The sequence below is a fragment of the Capra hircus genome, chromosome 5, assembly GCF_001704415.2.
Source record: "Capra hircus breed San Clemente chromosome 5, ASM170441v1, whole genome shotgun sequence".
In the NCBI taxonomy this organism is placed as follows: domain Eukaryota; kingdom Metazoa; phylum Chordata; class Mammalia; order Artiodactyla; family Bovidae; genus Capra; species Capra hircus.
The window spans coordinates 68,156,451-68,180,032 of record NC_030812.1 but is presented as its reverse complement, the minus strand read 5'-3'; the positions used below and the strand labels follow the sequence as shown (position 1 = coordinate 68,180,032).

At 44.1% G+C, this 23,582-nt stretch overlaps 1 protein-coding gene across 1 annotated transcript in view; it reads left to right on the top strand.

Moving 5' to 3' along the window:
* Positions 1 to 13,476, top strand: part of NUAK1 (NUAK family kinase 1) — a 73,653-nt gene extending 60,177 nt beyond the window's left edge. The window contains exons 5-7 of the mRNA XM_005680647.3: positions 4,030 to 4,149; positions 5,878 to 6,010; positions 8,923 to 13,476. Of these exons, the coding sequence (XP_005680704.3) occupies positions 4,030 to 4,149; positions 5,878 to 6,010; positions 8,923 to 10,076 (1,407 nt within the window). The 3' untranslated portion in view covers positions 10,077 to 13,476. The remainder of the gene's footprint in view (positions 1 to 4,029; positions 4,150 to 5,877; positions 6,011 to 8,922) is intronic.

The window sequence follows — 23,582 nt, the reverse complement described above, 5'->3', positions numbered from 1 at the left end:
AAGCTTGTGTTAGTTTCTACTGTCCAGCAAAATGAATCAGCCATACACCCCCTCCCTTTTGGACTTTGCATTCAGGTCACCACAGTGTACTGAGTGGAGTTCCCTGGGCTGTACAGTGGTTCTCACTATTTTATACATTATCTTCTTAAGTCCTCTAACCATGTGCTTCACTTCCAGAGCAGGGGGCAGGACTAGCTCCATTATGACTTTTTCAGGTTGGAGCCATTTCTGGGATTCTTTTTTGTTTTATTATGTTTAAAACAATCATTTCCCCAAATCCCCAAATATCTTTTATTTCATTCTCTTTATGGATTTTGCCTTTTTCTAGTATCTTCTGTGCTATTTCACTTTCATATTTTTTTGAGTTCAATTCACTTAAAAAATCCTATGTATTTGAAAAAGAAACCTTACATAATTACTTCCAAGGGAAAACCAGTATTGCTTTGAGTATAATGAAGCTAATCAAGTTACCTATGTGGATTTAAAGGGGGGACATGTATTTGAGCTCCAACTTTGTCAAAATGCTTAAAATGGTAATTGGGACATACATTATGTCATTTAATTTTCACCAGGACATCGTGGGGTTGGATACTATTCCTACCTCCATTTTACACATGAGAAATGGAGACTTTGAGAAGTTTTGTAACCGGTGGCCATTCCCTGTCTTATTGTTGTTATACGCTCCATGCAGTGTGGAATTTTAGAGCTGCAGCCCAAGTTTCATTGGCTCAAAGATGGAAAAGTGTATGTGTTGATTAATATTGCTTTTCCGTTGAAGTGCCAGGAACTTGGACTAATCTAGATTTCTATTAATTTTATGTCAGTAGCAATGACAGTTTTACTGGGAGAGGCCGATAGACATCAGTCTGTAAGGATGGGAGTGGGACATAACATAAACACGCTTCTCAGAAGGGCTACAAGGAAAGCAAGGATGCCTAGACTTGGAGCGCTCAGGTGTGCATGTGGGGATTTGCACGTAGTGGTGGTGGATGTCTCATGTGTGTGTGTGTGTGTGTGTGTGTGTGTGTGTGTGTGTGTGTGTGTTTGGAAGCTCACGCAGTGCCCCAGATGCCACCAGCATTCACAGCGCTGTGTCGGCTCCTGCCTTAGCCAACTTCTTGGAATGTTCCAGGGCTGCAGCTGGTCCCTTCGTGTCCTGATTGACAGGGCATACTTCATAAAGCTTCTAACCATCTTCCTGCAAGCCAGGCAGGGAGGGGCCTTGATAAGAAAGTGAAATTCAAGGCAATTAAGTGCAATCTGAGTCCTGAGATGCATTTTCTGAGTGCGGTTTTGTGCCAACTGCTTTCTGTGCCATTCCATTATTTGGGGCAACTTTACAAAACTGGCTTCTTGGCGCTGCATTCAGAGCCTCAGCTGGATGGATAAAATCACTCATCCTGTTTATAAGCCTCCAGTGGAAATGTGTGTAGGGTAGGGCAGAAGTCCTCAGAGGCTCAGCGTGGAAGGCAGTCTTAGACTGGCTGAATTTGCAGATTGCCCATGGGTAGCACAAAAGGCAGTGATTTGAACCTTTAGAGACACCTGGTTTACAATTGTCACTTGCTAGTTAGCTCTCCTGAGATGAATAACCTAATTTTCTTAAACCTCAGTTTCCTCATCTGTTCAGTGGGTTTTTAAAAAATTGTGATAAAACATCCATAATGTCAAATCTTCCATTTTTGATATTTTTAGATGTACCATTCAGTGGCATGAAATACATTCACATTGTTGTGTAAATGGGATTTTACATAGGATTAGATTGGAGAGTGTAAGGTACTAAGGTGCTTAGAACAGAGCCTGATAACTGGAGGTTGTTCAATAAGTGGTAACTAAGTTTATTATTATTATTTTGTATTATCTACTAATTATCTTGTACTTTTCAAAATATAAGGCCTATTCTGGTGATAGGTGTTTCTTGGGTGAGGACAGGGGCTAAGCAGTGGATGATACAAAGATGAGGGGTGGATGTGGAACCTGCCACCTGACTCGGGGGACTCAGCCTAGTATGCAAGGTGAATTTATATATATATGTATATGTATATTTGTATATATATGTTTCCTGACATATACATACACACATAAGTAGTATATAGTATATATGACTTTATATATACTACATACTTATGTATATGTCAGGATATAAGTGTATACAAATTTATATGTACATATGTAGTATATACGAATATATGTGATAATTCATACATGCATAATATACATATGTATGTGACAATATGTGTATACATGTAACATATATACCTTATATGTATATGTGAATAGGTGCACACACAAACACACAGAAGAGCACTGCCATGAAGGATAATAAAACACTTCAAGAAACCAAAGGAGAAGAGAGTGATTCCAAGGGGTGTGTGATACAAGAGAAGCAAGGTTAAGAAAAACATTCGGCTGGACTCTAAAGACTTGAAAGTTACAAAGCACCTTGGCCTTCACAATCTCACCTTGATTAATTTTTTTCTTTTTTTCTTTTTTTTTTTCAGTTTTTTTATTTTTTAAATTTTAAAATCTTTAATTATTACATGTGTTCCCAAACATGAACCCCCCTCCCACCTCCCTCCCCATAACATCTCTCTGGGTCATCCCCATGCACCAGCCCCAAGCATGCTGTATCCTGCATCAGACATAGACTGGCGATTCAATTCTTACATGATAGTATACATGTTAGAATGCCATTCTCCCAAATCATCCCACCCTCTCCCTCTCCCTCTGAGTCCAAAAGTCCGTTATACACATCTGTGTCTTTTTTCCTGTCTTGCATACAGGGTCGTCATTGCCATCTTCCTAAATTCCATATATACGTGTTAGTATACTGTATTGGTGTTTTTCTTTCTGGCTTACTTCACTCTGTATAGTCGGCTCCAGTTTCATCCATCTCATCAGAACTGATTCAAATGAATTCTTTTTAACGGCTGAGTAATACTCCATTGTGTATATGTACCACAGCTTTCTTATCCATTCATCTGCTGATGGACATCTAGGTTGTTTCCATGTCCTGGCTATTATAAACAGTGCTGCGATGAACATTGGGGTACATGTGTCTCTTTCAATTCTGGTTTCCTCGGTGTGTATGCCCAGCGGTGGGATTGCTGGGTCATAAGGTAGTTCTATTTGCAATTTTTTAAGGAATCTCCACACTGTTCTCCATAGTGGCTGTACTAGTTTGCATTCCCACCAACAGTGTAGGAGGGTTCCCTTTTCTCCACACCCTCTCCAGCATTTATTGCTTGCAGATTTCTGGATCTCAGCCATTCTGACTGGTGTGAAGTGGTACCTTATTGTGGTTTTGATTTGCATTTCTCTAATAATGAGTGATGTTGAGCATCTTTTCATGTGTTTGTTAATTTTCTTACCGTTCTCACAATAGTCCTGCAATCTAGAACACGATAGGGATCATGGGTTTGCATTTTCTTGTAGGTAGACTGAGGCTCAGAGTGGCTAAGTGACCCTGCTCCATGGCACACAGATGGCTGGTGGTGGAGTGTGGGCTGCACTATGGTGACACAGAGCCCGCTGCTCTGGGTCCATTTCATCTAGGGTTCCAAGGTGTGCACCACACAGTTCTGATCAGTGTGTAGGTGATGTCCGGTGCACAGGTAGGCGCATATACCACATGGATGGATGCCGCGAGATTTTCGGTAGGCTGCAGACAGTTCTCAGAGGAGTAACTATACACTTTAGTGTTCATCAGAAACACCAAGCATGTGATTCTGTGGGTATTTCTCAGGGCACGTCTTTACTGAAGTGAGAAGAGAGTCCTTGCACAGAGTGATTTTTAAGTAATAGACCATGCAGTGGGTGCCAAGCACTGCAGTCGGGAGTCACAGGCCCAGTTGTATGAACTGGTCCTTCTGTGAAAGCTCAGGGCTGGAGAGCAGAGGACGACCCAACCCAGCTGGCAGAGCCAGCCAGGGGCACCTCGGATGCTCTAGTCTGGGAGGTGTGAGCGGAGCTAGTGCAGACAGTGACTGCAGTGCTAACAGGCTCTCTGGGTCTCACTTCTCTTTGTAGATTGCGGACTTTGGGCTTTCCAACCTGTACCAGAAGGACAAGTTCTTGCAAACGTTCTGTGGGAGCCCACTCTACGCCTCTCCTGAAATTGTCAATGGGAGACCTTACCGAGGGCCAGAGGTAAGAAGCTTGCCTGGTGTGTAAGGTGGGGGGCTTGAGGGAAGGAAGGAACTTAACCTAGGAATACTTAAAAAAAAAAACCCATAAAAGCAAGCAAGCAAAACCTTATATGATTATAAAAGCCATAATATATATGTGTGTATATATATCTGGAAGAAAAATCCAGAAAAGCCTAAAAGAGAAAGTAAAGTTGCCTCCAGTTTCCCCATGAGAGATAACCACTTAATATTTATGTGGTTTTTAAAAAGTTTCCCCCCCCCAGTGTAGATCTCATATTTCAAATAATTGAGATCACTATATACATGTATATCTCACCTTTTATTAACTTAAAATTGTCATATTTTCTAAATTTGTTATTAAAAACATGGTTTTTAGTGATGACACACTTATTTTATGCATATACCATAATTTATTTAATCACTTACCTAGATTTAGACAGATTGTTTTTAGTTTTTCCCTATTATAACAAAACAGGCAAAACAGAAAGCAAACTCTCACTCTGCAGTGAATCTTTTTGCATGCATTTTGGACAGCATGTATTTTTAATTAAGGAAACACATTTTAATTGCATCTTCTGACTCATGAGAAATGCATCTCTCTATATGCCTAAACTTATCACGGCCAATAAAAGACGTGTATGTGAGAATGTCCTTTTGAAAATGGGTGAGTTGTGACTGATTACTCATTTTTAGAATGATAGTTCTATTTGCAGAAAGAGTCATCTACTTAGGATCCTTTAAATAGCAGCCATTCAGTGGATTAAAATGTTTTCTTCCAAATATTTATCTGTTTGAGAGTGTTTAGGGGCAGGGCAAGAGGGTAGAGAGATGGATGCCAAGAGCCTCCATCAACTGCAATAAAGTCTTTCTAAAATAAGAATGTAAGAGAGGAGCCTAGGATCCAATTTACAAAACAGCAGAAACTCGACACTAAATTTATCATAGATAACGAATGCTCCTGTGATCGCTGATGGTCTGTTTCCGAGGTTACAAGCTGGCAGCCTGTGATCTGGCCAGCAAGCATACTTTATTTGGCCACGTTAGTCTTTCTAAAAAAGTGAACAAACAATTAATCAGTGGGCTATTTCACATAAAAGTCTGTTTTCTGACTTCTCTTGAAAAGCCAGAGGCTCTAATAGTGCTGGGCCTGTTTGAGTAAGTGGCCCCTACTGGCCAGCGGAGGCTGCCTGCTTAAGGTGGGGGACTGCCCTCCACAGTTTGCCTTCAAACCAGCACTTGTCTCTTCAGCCCCACCTTGTCTCTTGCCTTGTTCATTTTGTTGCCTGCTTGGCTCTTGTAGCCATTTGGGTCTGTAGCTTCTGAGCCATTGGAAGAAGCTGCAGGATTCCTGAGTAAGGAGTCCAGAGGCCCGTGTTCCCGTCTGACCTCCATCACTGGGATGGGGCGTCTCTGGAGAAACCACTTAACTCCCTTGGGCCTCATCTGTCAAATGGAGCTGAAAATAATGCAGGGCCCTACCTGTTTCCCCAAATTATAGTGAGGATCAAAGATCATCTATTGAAGAAAGTTCTATGAATTAGGACTGTTTGAAACGAAAAGGTCAGGCTCTGAAGCAGGCCCCAGGTGCACTGCCTATCAGGTGTCAGGCCATGGTGGGAATCTGGCTGCCAGGTGCTAAACTCCCTTCCTGGGGTCGTTGTGGGTGGCTGCTCATGGTCTGTGATGCTGATGTTTGGGAAGGGAATCTACTTGTCTCTCTCTGCTTCAGGTGGACAGCTGGGCCCTGGGCGTACTGCTTTACACTCTTGTTTACGGAACGATGCCCTTTGATGGTTTCGATCACAAGAACCTCATCCGGCAGATCAGCAGTGGTGAATATCGGGAACCCACGCAGCCCTCAGGTGCGCGCCTGTGGACGGCTAGCGGCTGGGCCGGGCAAGGCCAGCTCACATATCCCACTTTTGTGTCGATGTCTGTAAGGAAGACACCTGCTATTCCTCTTCTCCTCAGATCTTTGCTGAGCTGACTTGTTAGTCCGCTTTCCCCAAACCTTTCCACGGTGGTACCTGCAGATCAGTTGTTCTACAGAGCAGGCTAAGAGTCCTGTTTGCTTGCTGTGCAAACTTGGGCAAGGCTCTTACCATGTTTAGATTCTGTTTTCCGCTATTGGTGCACAATTTGGAAAAGGTATTACATGAAATCCCCTCCAGTCTGTAGACATAAACTCCCTTGGTAGACTCTGAGTGCATGAGGGTGGCAACTACTCTTTTTCACACCTTGCCCCGCTGCGGGTGTGGTACATGAGTGTTGTTTCGTTACCATGGCTGAGAACAACTTTGTCCCATTGCCCCCACCTCCTAGCAAACTCAGTGGTTTAAATGACTTCGATGAGCCATGTCTCTTGGTTCCCTGGATTGGAGAGAGCTCCTCTGGCCTGGCTGGGGTTTCTCCTGCAGTTGCAGTCAGATGGTAGCTGAGGTTGGGGCCAATTGTGGGGGCATCTTGGGGTCCCTCTGTGTGGGCTGTCTCTATGAGCAGCCTCCTCAGGCCTGTCCCTCCAGGGGGTAGCCTGGGCTTGTTACATAGCAGCTCAGGGCTCAAAGATGGAGGAAGAAGTAGCTGCCAGGTCTTAATGTCTCCTTGGAAGCCAGATAAGGTCACTTCTGCCATGTTTTATCAGTCAAAGTGACCAAGGCCATAAGCTCCATCTCTTGACAGGAGAGCATCATGTGGGTATAGAAGGGGTGTGTACAGGTAGTCGATTTTAGAATGTAATTAACAGACCTTTCATATACACACATCCCACATGTGTGTACACACACACACACACAAAGTTGATTCTCATTATTTGCGGCAATTCAGGAAAGTTGCTGTGAATGCTGAATTCATGAATACTGAACCACTGCTCCTAGGGAGATACAGGGCTCGACTCCTGTGAGCCTCTGGTCACAACGTTTTTGTCAACGGATCACTCCATATCCTTGTCTTATGGACATTTCTGTTTAAAGGTGCCTCTTTTAAACTATACTATTGATTCATGAACATCAAACTCACAGCCAACAGCGCTTTAGTTCATGCCTGGGAGCAGCTTGTCTGACACTTGTCTGATACCTGCCTGACATTCTCTCTGCACGGCGCCTCACCGTCTTCTTGCCCTTACAATCACCAGACAGCACTTCAGCACCACATTTGGGGGCCGTTCCAACAGTGAGATCACCAACAAAAAGGGCAGCAGTGTGAAAAGCATGGACTAAATGGGTTATGAAAAGGATACTTCCAGCACAGGAGCAGAAACAAGACAGTGCCTTGTTGCCTGGTTCTGGCTCAGCTGGGAACACACATGCACAGTGGGGGCAACTCATTTTTTGCTCCTCTGTGGAAAGCACCCTGAGTATTGATTTGGGGGTTACAATACAGCTTAGTGAGTGGGCAAGTTTATAAATACAGAATCTGAATAATGAACATTGACTTATTTTCTATAAATAGATATAGATATACACACATATATACCTGTATATATTTTTCAATGAGCCAACCTGTGGGGTTTGTTGGAGAAAATTCAGGGTGACCTCTATGGTAGCCTTTTTGGCTCAGTAGCCAAATGGTGCCAACAGTTTCTGGCACATTACAGGGGTCCAGAGACTATTTCTTGACCGAATGAATGAACATCCTGTTGCTATACAGAGGTGTGTCTCACCCCCAGCTCCATTGCCAGGCCCCTGCCAGCTACTCATTAGCTGCATAAGTAGCAGAGGGGAGGTGGCGCCTTCCTGGGATATAATTCAACTCCCACTGGGGAAGCACAGTTTGATCTTAAAAGGTGATTTATAAGCTGCGAGAGTCAGTTGGTTCCTGTGGCCTCCTCAACATCCCTTTGGGGCTTTCCCTTAATTCTTTGGCAGCAGAAATTTGCAAATGGAATTTTTCAGACGGGCCATAAATGGATAGAAGATAGAGATCAGCTCTCTGATCCGACAGCTGGGTAGGCTGTGGATTATATCAGAGAGGGACAGGAGGTGAGCGCTGGGTGTGGGTCTCAGCCTGGCTGAGGCCCTGGGGTTCAGGCCAGCCTTGAGCACAGTACCTTTCAGTGCCCAGGTGTGCCAGCTATGAGCACCTCTCCATCCTTCTCTGCCTCTCCCTCTCTGATAAGAAGGCTCTTTTTTTTTTTTTTTTTGCCATTTTAGCCCTAAAATTTCCTCTCTGTGCTGACATACTTTCCCAATGACCCAAGCAGTGTGTATTTATATAAGTCTACCTTTGGAGAACTAAAGAAAGTCATGGTAATCTACACCTGTTTTCCCTTTTGGTAAGATGATACCCACCAAAAGAATGGTGGGGCCCTGCTTGGACTTGGGCCTGGATTCTTTCCTGGTTACCTGGTCTTCCCCATTTTATAAAGATCTGAGTTGATGGAAAGCTCAGCAATTCAACATTGAGTTACCTGTGTGAAGAAGCATGCCAGGCTGTGACAGCCCCCTGGCCTGTGGCTCTGAGTCTGGCTGGTGCTTTCTGCTGTCCAGTCTGGAAGGCTGCAGCTTCCCGCTCCACAGTGTGGCTGAACTGGGGCTTCCTCTGGATTTTCCTCAAATGAGTGTCTCCTGGAGTGTCAGCCCTGTGGCAAAGCCCAAAGCCGCCATAAATGTATTGCTCCTAGAATTCTCTGGTGATCCAGTGTTTAGGGCTCTGCACTTCCATGGCAAGGGGCATGGGTTTGATCCCTGATCCAGTAACTAAGGTCCCGCATGCCATGCAGGGCACGGCCAAAAATAAACAAAAAAATGTATTGTTCCTTTTGCTTCTTGTCCCGTAGATGCTCGAGGCCTCATTCGGTGGATGCTGATGGTGAATCCCGACCGCCGGGCCACTATCGAGGACATCGCCAACCACTGGTGGGTGAACTGGGGCTACAAGAGCAGTGTCTGTGACTGTGATGCCCTTCACAGCTCTGAGTCCCCACTCTTGGCCCGCATTATTGACTGGCACCACCGTTCCACGGGGCTGCAGGCTGAAGCCGAAGCCAAAATAAAAGGCTTGGCCAAACCTGGGGCCCCCGAGGTCGTGCTGGAGCGTCAGCGGTCGCTGAAGAAGTCCAAGAAAGAGAACGACTTCCCTCAGTCTGGCCAGGACTCGGTGCCCGAGAGCCCATCCAAGCTGAGCTCCAAGCGGCCCAAAGGGATCCTGAAGAAGCGGAGCAACAGCGAGCATCGCTCTCACAGCACTGGCTTCATCGAGGGCGTCGTCAGCCCGGCCTTACCACCCACTTTCAAGCTGGAACAGGACTTGTGCCGGACTGCCGTGCCCCTGCCAAGCCCCCCTGAGGCCGAAGTGCCAGGTAAACTCAGCCCCAAACAGTCGGTCACGATGCCCAAGAAAGGCATCCTGAAAAAGACCCAACAGAGAGAATCGGGTTACTATTCATCCCCAGAGCGCAGCGAGTCTTCAGAGCTGCTGGACAGTAATGATGGGCTGGGCAGCAGCATCCCCTCCCCCAGCCCCCCGGACCCGGCCAGGGTGCCATCCCACAGCCTCTCCTGTCGCAGAAAGGGCATCTTGAAGCACAGCAGCAAGTACTCAGCGGGCACCACGGACCCGGCCCTGGCCAGCCCCGAAATGCCCACACTGGAATCCTTGCTAGAGCCAGGCGTCCCCACCGAGGGCCTCTCCCGGAGCTACAGCCGGCCTTCCAGCGTCATCAGCGATGACAGCGTCCTGTCCAGCGACTCCTTCGACTTGCTCGACTTGCAGGAGAACCGCCCCACCCGCCAGCGCATCCGCAGCTGTGTCTCTGCTGAGAATTTCCTCCAGATCCAGGACTTTGAGGGGCTCCAGAACCGGCCCCGGCCCCAGTACCTGAAGCGGTACCGGAACCGGCTGGCAGACAGCAGCTTCTCCCTCCTCACGGACATGGATGACGTCACTCAGGTCTACAAGAAGGCTCTGGAGATCTGCAACAAGCTCAACTAGCTCCCGGGGTGCAGGGGTGGGGTGGGGTGGGTACGAGGGAGAGGAGTAGGAATGATGATTGGGCTCTGGAGCTGGTTACCTCTTTGCTGGCCATGACAATAGACTGACAAAGGGATTGGTGCTGTTTGGCTTTGGCCAAATTTGAAAGCTGAGTCAGTGCCTATGTGGGAGAGGTGGGCAGTTGGCCAGTCCTGCTGACTGCCAGTTAGAATTGGGATCCTAATTGGCATTTTGCTTTATGGCATCTCCTAGGGGACCAGCTGTCCGGGGAGGTGGTGTTGGCCAGCACTTCCAGGATAGGGAGGGAGCATATGGGAGAGGGAAGCATTTCTCTAGAAGTCATCCACATGCTTCTGGAGGAGGGTAGAACAGACTATAGCCATCTGTTGTAAAATCACTCAGAGCTTGCTCTTTCTCATGTTATTAGCAGGCTTGGTCTGACTGCATAGGGTGCACATGTCGATTTTAGTTATCTGAGCTTGAATCAGTGATTGATTGATAAGGGCTGCTGGGTGCGTTGGTTTGAGTAGCCCCGTGGGAAGGAATGCTGTGATTGATTAGTAATGGCTGTCATGGGGATGGGAAGGGGTGCAGTAGCACTCATGCCTTGTCGTTGTCATCCTTGACCTGGCTAAGCCCTGGGAGTGTTAGTGTAGATCCCATGGGATCTATGTCGTCTCTTTTATGCCACCGTGGGGCATTTGTTAATTTGCTACTCTACCTTGAATGGAAGACAGGGCCTTGGTCTGAGAAGGAATGCTCTGGACACTGCTAAGGACTTAGAGTCAGCCCATGGTGATTGTTTGGCTCCTTGTGGTCTGCCTCTTCTTTCCTAGTGTCTGCCTGGCTCTTCAGCACACCCTCCCAAGGGTGGACAGGGGGAAAGCTGGTGGTGTCAGAGGTCAAAACTATGGTGTAGGACAGTGCTTGAGACCCTCTGTGATCTTTCTAAATGAATGGAAATTGATCCATACCAGCAAGGGGGCAACTTGTCAATTTCTTTAATGTCTCAATATTAACTGGAATGCTGCCTTCTGGATTCTCACCTGCGTGAATGTTTTGAATTGGATGTGATACTGGCTACGGTCTCCAAAGGAGTAACTGAGTCAACTATTTACCCTATTTACTCACAGTAAACAGTTTCCTCATCCACTCAGTGGAGAATCCTCAGAGGTAGGCGAGTTTGCTTCTGGGAGTTAGTGTGTAGGTGGGATATTTGAAGGAGGAAAGTCAAGTCAGGCAGAAGGTGTTTTCCCCCTCAAATCTAGGTATTCTGTGTCATGGGTTTGAACTCCTAGACTTTGAGGGAAAGGTTCCAGCCACTCAAGTGAATAAGCTGCTGAAAGAGCAGAGGGGGTTGGGAGGAAGAAAGTGGAAGAGGGAACATTTCCCTGGATGTCTTCCTGATGGTTCTGGAGGAGGCAGACGAGAGGTGTGACAGGACTCTTATCTTGAAAAGTCACATAACTCACTTATGTAACTTCTGGACACCCAGATTGCAGGTGAGAAGACATCACTCCCACAATGGGACATCTTCAGATACTGAGTTTGGGATTGATGGTCATATTTGGGAGTTTGGGAGGACCTCAGATTCTACTGGCCCCAGCTAATTGAAACTCTTGTTTCAAGATGGCAACTTCTGAAAGCCACCTGGATATTTAAGGAGAACTAGTCTTGGGGGGTGTTTGGGGGAGAACCAACATGGGAGATGAGAAGGAATTTACCTTCAGACACTAAGAACATTGATTAGAATGAAACTGCCCTTTGCCAAAGGAGATGGCTCCAGTTCTCTCCTTGTCACCAGCTCTGGGGTTTTAGCTTGTGCATCCCTTCGGGTTGAGCTGAGTAGTGTAATATGGGAAGCTTTGTGGGTTTCCTTTCATTCAATTCCACCTTCTTCCTGAACTCCAATATAGGTTCAAAGGGAAAAAAGCCTATAGCTAGCAAATTGTATGTGGGGTATGTGGGTGCGCGGTTGGCATTCTCCAACCTCTAAAGCTCCTTCTTCCTTGTATCACTTTATGCAACCTTTTCTGGACAGCCTATACTGCCACATTGCTGGTCCCTCATGCATGGCAGCCTGTCTAGTTGGTAGCTGTCAGTGTGACTTAGGTATAACATCTACCTACTGGTTGATGTAGTTTCCTTTTGCCCAAGTGATTGTGTCTGTTCGGTATTTTCCATCCTTATAATCTCTAAGTAAAAGTGACACTATTAAGGAAAGTCATTCTATCCCTAGCCTCCAAAAGAGAAAACATTTATTTTCTCTTTCTCAGTAGACCCAGACAGTGGATTGTGGCAAAGACAGTTCTCCATTCAGAGGCAGAGACTGCATTGAGTCCTAGTCTGCTGGTGATCTTAGGCACCTGCAGTATTTCAGGGGCTGAGTTTTCTCTTCAGCGAGGACTGGATTAGCTGGTCTCTCAAGTCCCTGCCTAGTTCTGACAATCTGCTAACATCCTCTGATTCTGGATATGATGTTGACTCTGTCCTTTCAAAAAAGAAAGAAAAAACTTGGAATAGAGGGAAAAGACCACAAAGCAGCTCCCTTCCTTCTTAAGTAAGTCCTCTCATCCCTTCCAGCCAAGGAAATCATGCTTGATTTATTTCCATGGAATTACAAGTGAGAGACACTTTGATGACCTGGTGGACCAAGCAGGAGGTTCGAAGTCAGCTCTCCTGGTCCTTTCCTTGTCTCTGTGGGCCTTTCAGTGTCTTAGTTTACACATCTGCCAAAGGAGTAGAGTTAATACTTCTTTTTACAGGTAAATTTCAAGGCATGATCAGTTTTCAGGAAGTGCTTCAAGACCCCAGGTGAAATGAAAATGCCAAGTGCTCTCTGAATTTCCATCCCTGTTATAAGGTGCTGCTTCTGCAGATGGCAAATAGTACCTTTTGGGGTGAAACTCAGGTGAGTGTTGGCCAAGCCTGTTGTCTTGAGTACAAATGTGAATGACTGACTGACTGCTTATTGCCAAACTGGAAATGTTCTGTAGGGATTTACTGGCATGGTATCATTCCTAGAAGAAAAAAAAAAAAAGAGAAACTTGACTGCACATTTTTTTTTAATCCATGTTGTGACTTTTATTTAATTTCTATTTTTTTTTTGGTAATAAAAAGTTGACTTTTTTATTTGAATTTGTCTTTTTTTATTTATTGGTCTGAAAGGCATTTCAAAGGTATTATAATAATATATTGGTGTAATTTAATTGGTGCAACATGCTTTATGGCTCCAGTCAAAATTGGTTTTCATTCATTTGATTGGTTTGAGCCCAGGGCAACCTATAGGGGATTAAAAAAAAAGCTGGATAACCACCCAAAGTGTTTGTATTTTCATTGGAAACTGATTTTGTTTTTGTTTGTTTTTATTTTTAAATTAAATAAATTGCCATGAACTGAACTGGAAACTTGCATCTTTATTTGGTTGTTTTTCTCTTAGTTAAGAGATAGATTGGGTATTAAGTAACAGAAACCCACCCATTAGCTTAAGCACAAAAGGGTCAAAGTTCTCAGAAAAGGAAATGTAGCTGGCAGTGCAGTTGGAACCAGGAATTGAAAAAGTAGGATCCAGGCCCTCTTTTCTGCTCCTTCTCACAGTCCGATTTTATTATTCTGTTTCTATAGCCTTACTTTCTCCTCCCAGGTTTTAATGACCCACCTTGGCTTACCTGATAGCTTACAAATTCACATGTTCTCAGTTCTAGTTTCCAAAGAGTTGACCAGGTTCCTGCAACCTGTACTAGAGATAGCATCAAAGGTTAACTCAGCCACACTTGCTTCCCATGTCAGCCTCCCCTGCCTGCCCCCTGCCAGGGTTCTCTTCATCTGGGCAGGTGTTGTCTAGTTACAAAGAAGTGTTGGACTCTTTTGTGACCCTGTGTACTGTAGACCACCAGGCTCCTTCTGTCCATGGAATTTCCCAAGCAAGAATACTGGACTGGGTTACCATTTCCTTCTTCAGAGGATCTTCCTGACCCAGGGGTTGAATTTGTGTCTTCTGCATTGGCAGGTGGATTCTTTACCACTGTGCCACCTGGGAAACCTGTTGTAGAGGCTGAATCAAATGTGACATGTAAGGGGTAGCCAGAAAACAGAACTGGCTGGATTGCCACAGCTAACATTGTCAGCTATGTCATTGAGGTTATGTGAGGTTAATGTAAAGTGGTAACTTTCAGGAAAATCAAGATAATTACTATTTATTGAGCTTCTACATGGGTGCTTGCTTCATCCCATTCAGTGGCAAGTGGTATAAACCCAATTTAGACCATGTCAGGGCTTCCCAGGTAGCTCAGCAGTGGAGAATCTGCCTGCAATACAGGAGTCATAAGCGACTTTCGTTCGATTCCAGAGTCAGGAAGATCCCCTCGAGGAGGATATGGCAACCCACTCCAGTATTCCTGCCTGGAGACTCCCATGGATAGAACGAGCCTGGTGGGCTACAGTCCATAGGGTTGGGAAGAGTCAGACACAATTGAAGCGACTTGGCATGCACACATGCAGACCCTGTTACCTAACAAGACATATTTACTGCTTCACGCAACTGAGAGGTCCAAGATGTATGTCTCAGGCACAGCTGATCCAGGAGTTCAAGTGATTCCTCGGTCTCTTTTTTACTCACTGTTGCCGGATGTAAGCTTTATTTTGGGGCAGGTTCTTTCTGCATGGCAGCAAGAGAGCTCCAGGTAGTCACAGAGTTATGTAGTCCTCTTAGTGTTTGATCCTAGAGTCAAGAGAGATGTTTAATATACTAGCTTTTATGTGCCAAGAAAGGACCGTGATTGGCTTTCTGGGGTCAGGTGTCTCACTCTGACCCAATCACAGAGTCCGCGTGGAGAGATGCTCTGACTGCTCTAGCCTGGATCATGTGTCCACCTTTGTGGTATACTTGAGTGACAGCTCCTTCAGAATCACAGAGCTGGGGAGGGCCACTGTCCGAAAAGAAGGGATGTAAACCTGACAAAAAGTGACCAGTATTAGTTGCAACTTTTGGACATTAATTTCCTCATCTATAAAATAGCATTAAACGATCCTAACTTTCAGAGTTATTGTAAAGATTAAATGAAATAAATCACTTAATACAGAATCTGACACAGAAGATTTTTAATTTATAAACGAAATCAGGAAAGGTAATAATATAGAAAGGAGATATATATATTTTTAGGAAGATTTTTAGCTGTAAAATCAGGTATAACATCAGAAAATTCAGTTGAAACTGGTTTAAATACTACAGGGGCTTTAGTAGTTCATATATTTGGAATTTTAGATAGGGTGGATATCATGGTTACTTAGGTCTAGTGGGAAAAATGGATAGTAAATAACAAACACCAAAAATGGATAGTAAACAAACACCCCCACACACACAAACACCACCCCAAATTAGATTGTAATAAGAGCTATAAATTAAATGGACAGGGCCCAGAATCAGAGAATTAAGGGAGGGCTACCTCTTGTAGAAAGAGTAGGCAGGGAGAGCATCCCTGAAGAGATGACTCTTGGGGAGAGGTCTGAAGATGAAGAACTAACTATACGAAGAGTGATCATTCCAGGCAGAGGGAACAATGTATGCAAAGGCCTTGGTGTCTTTAAACAGAGCTTTATAGGGTTAAATTCAGGTCCATTTGTATAGCACAATCATGATCCAGGAAGTCTGGTGTTTTGCTAAACATATGTGGCCACGTTCTAATGTGAACTGGCTGTGATCATTTATGATTCTGTGTATCCTTAATTACAAATGGCTGCTTCCTCTGACAGGTGGTCCCCAGACGAGACATATGCCAGGACATGCAATTTTCAAGGAGAATATGTTTCCACTGCAGAAATTCGCTGCCAGTGTATTGACATTTATGGAGAGGGTTTTTTTTAATCCACAGAACCATGTGAAGTTTGGGGCATGGAAGCGGAGCAGTGATGTTCTATAAAGACCAGAAAAATGCAGACTAAAGTTTTCATATCATAAAACATGCCCCATTCTATCACAACTGTGTAGTTCCAGTAAGGAATTGTAGAAAATTAGCAATCCATTTTCCTTTAAAACTGACAGTTATTTTCTTAGTGATTAAAAAATTACACTTCCTGTCCCTACCTGACTGGGAATAGCAACTCTATCTTGACCAACTGGCTCCTCTGTCCACGCCCTGTGCTAGTTTTCATTTTTTAATAAGTCTGGATGGGCTATGTTATATTAAAGTAACCAACCCTGAAATGTGGGTAACTCAGTGACCCTTAGTCTCACCAAGTGCAATATAACTTGGGCAGCTCTTCCTAGCATGCCATCTCCACGTGGGCACTCCAGGATCTGAGCTTCTTTCATCCTGTGGTTCTGTCATCTTGGGGTCCTTTTCAATCTATTCCAATGAGGGCAAGAGAGAGCACAAGTCAGGACTTCTTAATGATCAGGACTGGATGTGGTGTTCATCATTAGAGATCAGTCACCTGACCCCAAGCTAACTTCCTACACAGTCTTCAAGTTTATAGTACTTAAAGTGAAAAGTAAAATAAAATCAGATGGACCCATAACAGTGGCTCTGTCATAACTTCCACCTGTTTACCATGGGTGAGCGGGCAGCATAAACAAAAATCAGTATTGTTAATAGCAACCAGGTACCTACTGAGCTGCAGGCATTGAGTCTTCCCTTTAATGCTTCACCTTTAATGTTCCTTGTGTTTCCTTATCTCTGGTTTTTAAAGATGAAGGGCTTCCTTGGTGGCTGAGAGTAAAGAATCTGCTTGCAATGCAGGAGACCCGGGTTTGATCCCTGGACCAGAAAGATGCCCTGGAGAAGTGAATGTCTTACCCACTCCAGTATTCTTGCCTGGAGAATTCCATCGACAGAGGAGCCTGGTGGGCTACAGTTCATGGGATCTCAGAGAGTTGGACATAACTGAACAACTAACACTTCAACGATAGGGAAGCAGTCTTGGAAACATACAGTAGCTTGTCCAGGTCATCCAGTGGTTAAATGTGGAGCTGGGTTCAAATACAAACCAGACTGACCAGCTTCTGAGTCCAAGACTTTAATTGCTCTGTTGTGCACCTGGGATGATCCTTCAAGTCAGGCTCCTTGATCACATGCCCCATCCTGTCACCGCTCCTGTTCATGGAAATGGCATTTTCCTGCAGAAGCTAAGTAGATACCATCAGAAATGAAGATGCTGGCCCAAGTCTGTGCATTCTCCCAACAAACACAGATAGGAGAGCAATAGTCCCCCAACACCCCATTGGTATCAGATTCTAGAAGACCTGATATCAGTAGATGGAGTTAATGTAGTTGACTCAGAGTTGTTTATGCTAGAGTGGCACGGGATAAACAGTGAGTCTTTCCCATCCTGAGAACCTGCTGGGCCTTAGAACTCAGTAGACAGGACATAGGCCTTCAGTGGCCAGGTCCCTTCTGTCCAAAGCTATGAAATTACATATGCCCCCAAAGAGAGCTCCACACATTCTTTCTTGTGCTAGTGTGCCTAACACAACCCTGCTCCTAGAGAACTGAGAGCACAAAGCAACTTCTTGGAAACATATGGAAACACAGGATGTCAGTCTGGGCTGCATGGATGTGCTTGGGGTCATGCACGGCAACAGCAACTTCAATCACACAAGACGCAGAGCATCACCATGTCTTCAAAGCCTAGAGCAGGGCCATTGTACAGGCATGGTTCCAGTTGGACATCCAGAGGAACTCCTTGCGGTTAGGTGAAACTCAGGGTGGAAACAATTCATTTAAGAGGCAATGGAGAAAAGAAGCTCCCCAAAATGGCCACCCTGAGAAAGTCCTGCAAATTGGAATTTGTGACTCATTGAAGCTAAAAAACATCTGATTCAGCAGTGCCTAGGGCATTCCAGAAGCATCAGCCATCAGACTTTGGAGACCAGACAAAAGATGCATGCAAAGCAGAAAGCCAGATGTGGACCTCTGAACCAAGCCTGCTGGTTAGCTCCAAAGAGGCCATGGCTGTGGCTTTAATCCCTATGAAGTACAGATGGTCCCAGGTAGTGGGTGCTGCTTTAGGCTGACTTCTCATAAACACCATATGGGGCATCATGATAATGAACTAAGACACTTGGGGAAAATGCTTCCCCTTTGAGAGAAACAACTCATAATCACATGCCCAGTCCTTTTGGGATCCAGAATCGTGGTGGGTCGGAGGAGACAGGCAACAAACAAACAAACGCACAATATGACAGATGATGATGAGTCAATGGAAGAAATAAAGCAGAACAAGGAGATGGGGATGGGATGAGGAACAGTATTTTTGGTATAGTTGTCAGAGAAAGCTTTATTGATTAGGTGACAGTTACGCAGTAAGCCCTGCAGCTGTGTCCTGAGAAAGTATTCAGCCAGAGGAAGCATCAAGTGCAAAGGCCTTGAGTAAGGAGTACATTTGAGGAACTCAAGAAAAAAGAAGGACCAGGGTAACTGGAGCAGAGGAAGTATTAGGAAAATGACTGGAGATGATACCAAGGAGGTAGACGGCTGTGTCATCCCAAGCCACAGAAGCCCACATGGAATATATGGAGAGATTATTTTCCTGAAACTTGCAAAGAGATGGCCCAAGGATGGCTAGAAATCCCCCAGATCTTCGCAACTACGTATCAGAGTGAGGACAGATCTTTTTTTGGTAAACTGATGGCTCTACAATTTACTGCATCCAACTTTAATCACAGTCTACCTTCAAATAATATTATGCCACTTGATAATGTAAAAACTTTCACTTCCCCTACTGTTTTTACACATTTTACTTTCACATGTATGAAACCTCACAGTACATTACTGTTTGTTTTAAATTATCTTAATATTATGTTTAAAATAGAATTATCTTAATTAAAGAATCAGACCATATAATTTACGTTTACTCCTGATTTCATGTTTGCTGTGTTTTTTACTCCTTTGTTGTGAGCTAAGTTTCTCTTTCTGGTATCATTTTCCTTCTTTATGAGAAACTTTCATTAATATTTCTTCTAGTAATGATTAGCTGGTAACAACTTCTCTGAGCTTCTGTCTGAAAAAAAAAAAAAAACGTCAACTTTAGTTTGGAAAGATATTCTCCAGTTATAACATTTTAGGTGACAGTTTTTATTTTTTGTTCTTTAAAGATATGCCTCTGTCTTTTGGTGTCCATAGTTTCTGATGAGAAGTCTGTGAACATTTTCCTTTTTGTTCTCTGTGTCTAGCATGTCTTTTTTTTCTGAACAACAGTTCGTATTTTCTAGTTATCACTTTTTCTTAAGCAATTTGATTGTGATTTCTCTTGGTATGCTTTTCTTTGTGTTTATCCTTTGGGTTCATTGAGCTACTTACACTTATAAGTTTATTGTTTTTGCTAAAATTTAAATTTTAAAATTGCCATTATATATTCAGATACTCTTTATATTTATTCTCTTTCCAGAACTCCAGTTACATATGTTATACGGCTTGATATTGTTCACACATTTTATTCTTTCAAACAATGAGGTGTTTTTGGCCTATTTTTTAGTTTTTCTGTGCTTTGTTTTGGATTTTTTTTTTTTTTTCAGGTGGAGGGGGAGTATGTCTTCAAGTTCACTTTTCTTTGACAGCATTTAATCTGCTGTCAATTTCATCTAGTGAAATTTTCAGATGTGTGATTTTCAGATATTGTTACTTTCATCTCTAAAAGTACTTTTGGCTACTTACATGAATTCATCAATGTCTCTGTACTCTGGCTGGTGGGAATTTGAGTTATTTCCAGCCCGGGTGAGCTCAGAAGTTGTTTGGTTTGCTGCTCCCGAGAAAGTTCTTTTTCATGTTATTTTTCTTTGCTCACTTTCCCCCTACACATTAGCAGATTAGTATTTAAAGACTCAAAGTGTCCCTGTGCAGATTTCTGAAGCTCTTTCTTTGCATAGTGCCCTCCTGTCCAGCACTCTGCGTCCCCAGATCTAGTTGCCTTAGTCTTCCTGGTCTTCCTGAGTACCGTCACTTTCTCTGTTTGGGTTCCCCTTCCTGGTGATTCTCACCAGGTGTTCCTCTCCTGGTGATTGCCCTCTGGTTAAATTCTTACCTCATTTTTTCCTTGCTATTGGCGGTTATAGTCCTAGGTTGCTTATCGTCTAATGTCTGCAAACAACTGTTTAATATATTTGCTCTGTCTTGCAGGGTTTTTTTTTTGTAAAAGAAAAAAATGTAAACAAAACAAAAAAGAGTGGGGCAAGGTGTATCCCACAGGAGTTTCTCCTTCACAGATAGAAGTTGAAGTTTAGTCATTTGTCCAAACATAGAAATAATTCATGGCAGAACTGGATCTTAGACTCAGATATGACAAAACTTAGAGCCTGTGGCTTTCACTGTTACTAAGATCATGTTCCTCTTCACCATCCCCATCCTCTTTTTACAAACACACTCCAGAAAGCAGGCAGGTAAAAATCCTGTCCGTGAAGGGCACGTTGATTATTCTGCTTCCTGGTAATTCCAGTAGAGAGGATTAGTCCAGGAGCTTGCCGTTGTAGTTGGCTACTTCTCATAGGTGCCCTGCCAAAGTGAGCTTTCATTTATTATTTTCACTTGTGACTGGAGAATATGCGGGGTGGCTCTTCGCTTAATTTGCTCATTCATTCACTCTATCATTATTTATCCATTCAAGATTATGGAATAACTACCACAGTCCAGACACTGGGCTTTTCTTCATGCTGGGGGACAAGAAGTAACTCCCGTCAGGTTCTCTTTTGCTTTCTTCTTCCTCTCCTTATTCATTCTCCCAAAACCTTAATGTGATCATGTGGGAAACACCCAGATGGTGACATTTTCAGAATGTCTCCCTGGACTCTGGTGAGGTCTCTAGTGGTTAGGAGAGGAGTTAGGGTCTCCTTCTGATTAAGCACCATAACCCCCAGGAGGAATCACATATCAAGCCACTGAACACGAGCCAGCCATCAGTGCTTTAGGAGAAATGTATTAAGGGCTAACTGAGAATAAGAATGCAGACCAACATGACTCCTTGGGAAATGGGACTGGATGAAAAAACAAAGAAATTCTCACAGGAAAGGTGGCAAGGATACACTCTGAAATTTGCCTCAAGCTGAGCCCCTTGAGGCAAGCATATGTTTCTTGCCTTTTTTGGTCTGGGTGTCACAATAACAAAGCAAGTAACTATAGGTTACAGCAACAGTACCCAACATTTTGGTACCAGGGACTAGTTTCATAGAAGATAATTTTCCCATGGATTGGAAGGAGTGGGGGATGGTTTCAGGATGATTCAAACACATTTCGTTTATTGTGCACTTTATTTCTGTTATCATTACATCGGCTCTACCTTAGAGGATCAGGCATTAGATCTTAGAGGTTGGAGACCCCTGGGTTCCAGGTTCCCTCCGTACTATCTTTTTCCTTGAAGCTGCCTCTCAACAGGCCCTGGAGGTAAGCATTAATCCCACTGAGAAAATGGATGCTTGGAGAAGGGAAGTCATGGACTCAAGTCATTCAGCTGGTAAGTGCAAGGCCTGAATCTGAACTCAGGCCATGTAACTCCAGAGACTCCAATCCTAAAATCTGCTCTGTCATCTAAGCATGCAAAGTGGCTTGCTGTAACCGAATCATCCATCTTCATTACTCGTGCAATCAATTGAGCATCTTGCTTATGCAGCCCCTCCGCAGAGCACCAAGCTCTGTGCCAAAGGTCATCAGGGCTCTTGCATGTCATCCAGATGTTTGTTGCCAAACTTAGGAATGAGTTCTTCCCCTATGTGGCTGGTTGATTGGAATGGAAGCGAAAAGCAAGTCTGGCCAACAACTGCCCAGGAGACCAAGAAATGACAAACAAAAACATACAAAGATGTTCTCATCTTAAAGCTCTGCACTCCATCTGGGCAACTGCATTGGAAAGAAAGGACTTTTGAGGAGAGGCAGGACTTAAATGATGGTCTATCACTAGGTCTGCCACAGCTGGAAAGCAAAATGTAATGTATTTGCAGGGTGAGGTTGCAGAGCTGTTCCTAACAGAGGCTTAAGCAGGCCTTAAATGAAGGCTACATGGGTTAATGAAATAAATGCATTTCCTGCTTCTCCATGATTTATATTTCTAAGGCTGCACCACATTGTAATTCAATAAGGCTGAAATGGCAAGAATGTCTGGCAGATATTTTGGGAATATGATACTTGGCTCGTTGTGGTGGTTCAATGTCAGTATCTGGAAATGAGTGAGATGCAAAGGGATATTAGAAACCCAGACTTTTTTCTTTTCTCTTTTCAGTCTCTACTACCTCAAACATAGCCCACACCTTATCAACTTTATTCATGTCAACATAAAAGAATATATACTGAAGGCTTCCTGAAGCTTATGATCTATTTGAGAATGATGAGGTATTCACTGTCTGCCAGTATGGGCCTCACAATTAGGAAGTTTATGCTTCAGTTCATGGTTTGTCTTTTCCACCTGATGTAACAAGAGACTTCAGCTTTGTTGCCTAAGTAATAGTGGGGTGATCTTCCTCCACTTTCCAAGGATCCCAGGACTGTTTGAATCCACTTCCTTGTATGCGAATGTATGGGCCAGTGAGATAGGAGAGAGAGAAAAATTTACTGGTTTTAGGAGAAGACTTTTTGTTTCCTTTCTACTGGCTTTTATTGACTATCAACTCTGTGCCACTTATGGTTTCCAAGTGGAAATCTGCCCCTTTTGTCATTTCTTCATGTTCTCTGTCACTTTCCTTTGGGGAATAGTCCCTCCTAAAGCAACGTGACTCCTGTGAGGCACCACCAGCTGTAATTACCTTCTACACTGCACAAGTGAGTGCTTTACCCACTCTAATGAGTTGGAATTCTCCTTCTCCTGGACCCAATGATGGGTCCCAGATTTACTCCAAAACCCAAACAAGGTGAGTCAGTGTCATTTGGGTAATCAGGTGTGAACATTGGGAGAAAGGGTTTGTGTTTTTTCCTTTTCTTTCTGGAATTATGGTAAGAATGAGGTAAACCTAGAGATAAGTAGGGTGGCAGTTTTATAACCAAGTGATAAGAAAGATGACCTGAGAATGAAGGCAAGTGAGATAAAAAAAGAACCAAGAAAGTGAATGAAATGTGTGCTGCAGCATTGTTTGAACTTCTGGGTTCGGCTGTCCCTAAAGCAAACAGTGGGCTTAGCAGGTGGTGCTAGTTGTAAAGAATCCACCTGCCGATGCAGGAGACACGGGAGACTTGGGTTGAATCCCTGGGTCAGGAAGATCCCCTGGAGGAGGAAACGGTAACCCACTCCAGTATCTTGCCTGAAAAATTCCATGGAAAGAAGAACCTGGCGGGCTGCAGTCCATGGGGTCACAAAGAGTTGGACAGTAACTCAAGGCTTCAGTTATAAGAGTTAGTCTCTTTGGGGGCAGGCTTAATTAATTTGATTTGGATTTCTGTCACTTGTGACCAGAGAATTCTTGCCTGATACAGTTTCTGAGCATAATCTGGAAGAAAAAGCCGACGAGAACTCTTAGTGGTACAGTGGTGATCAAGACAGACTTGGCCTCTGCCCTCACGTTGTTCATGGTCCAAGAGGCTGTCATTTCAATGG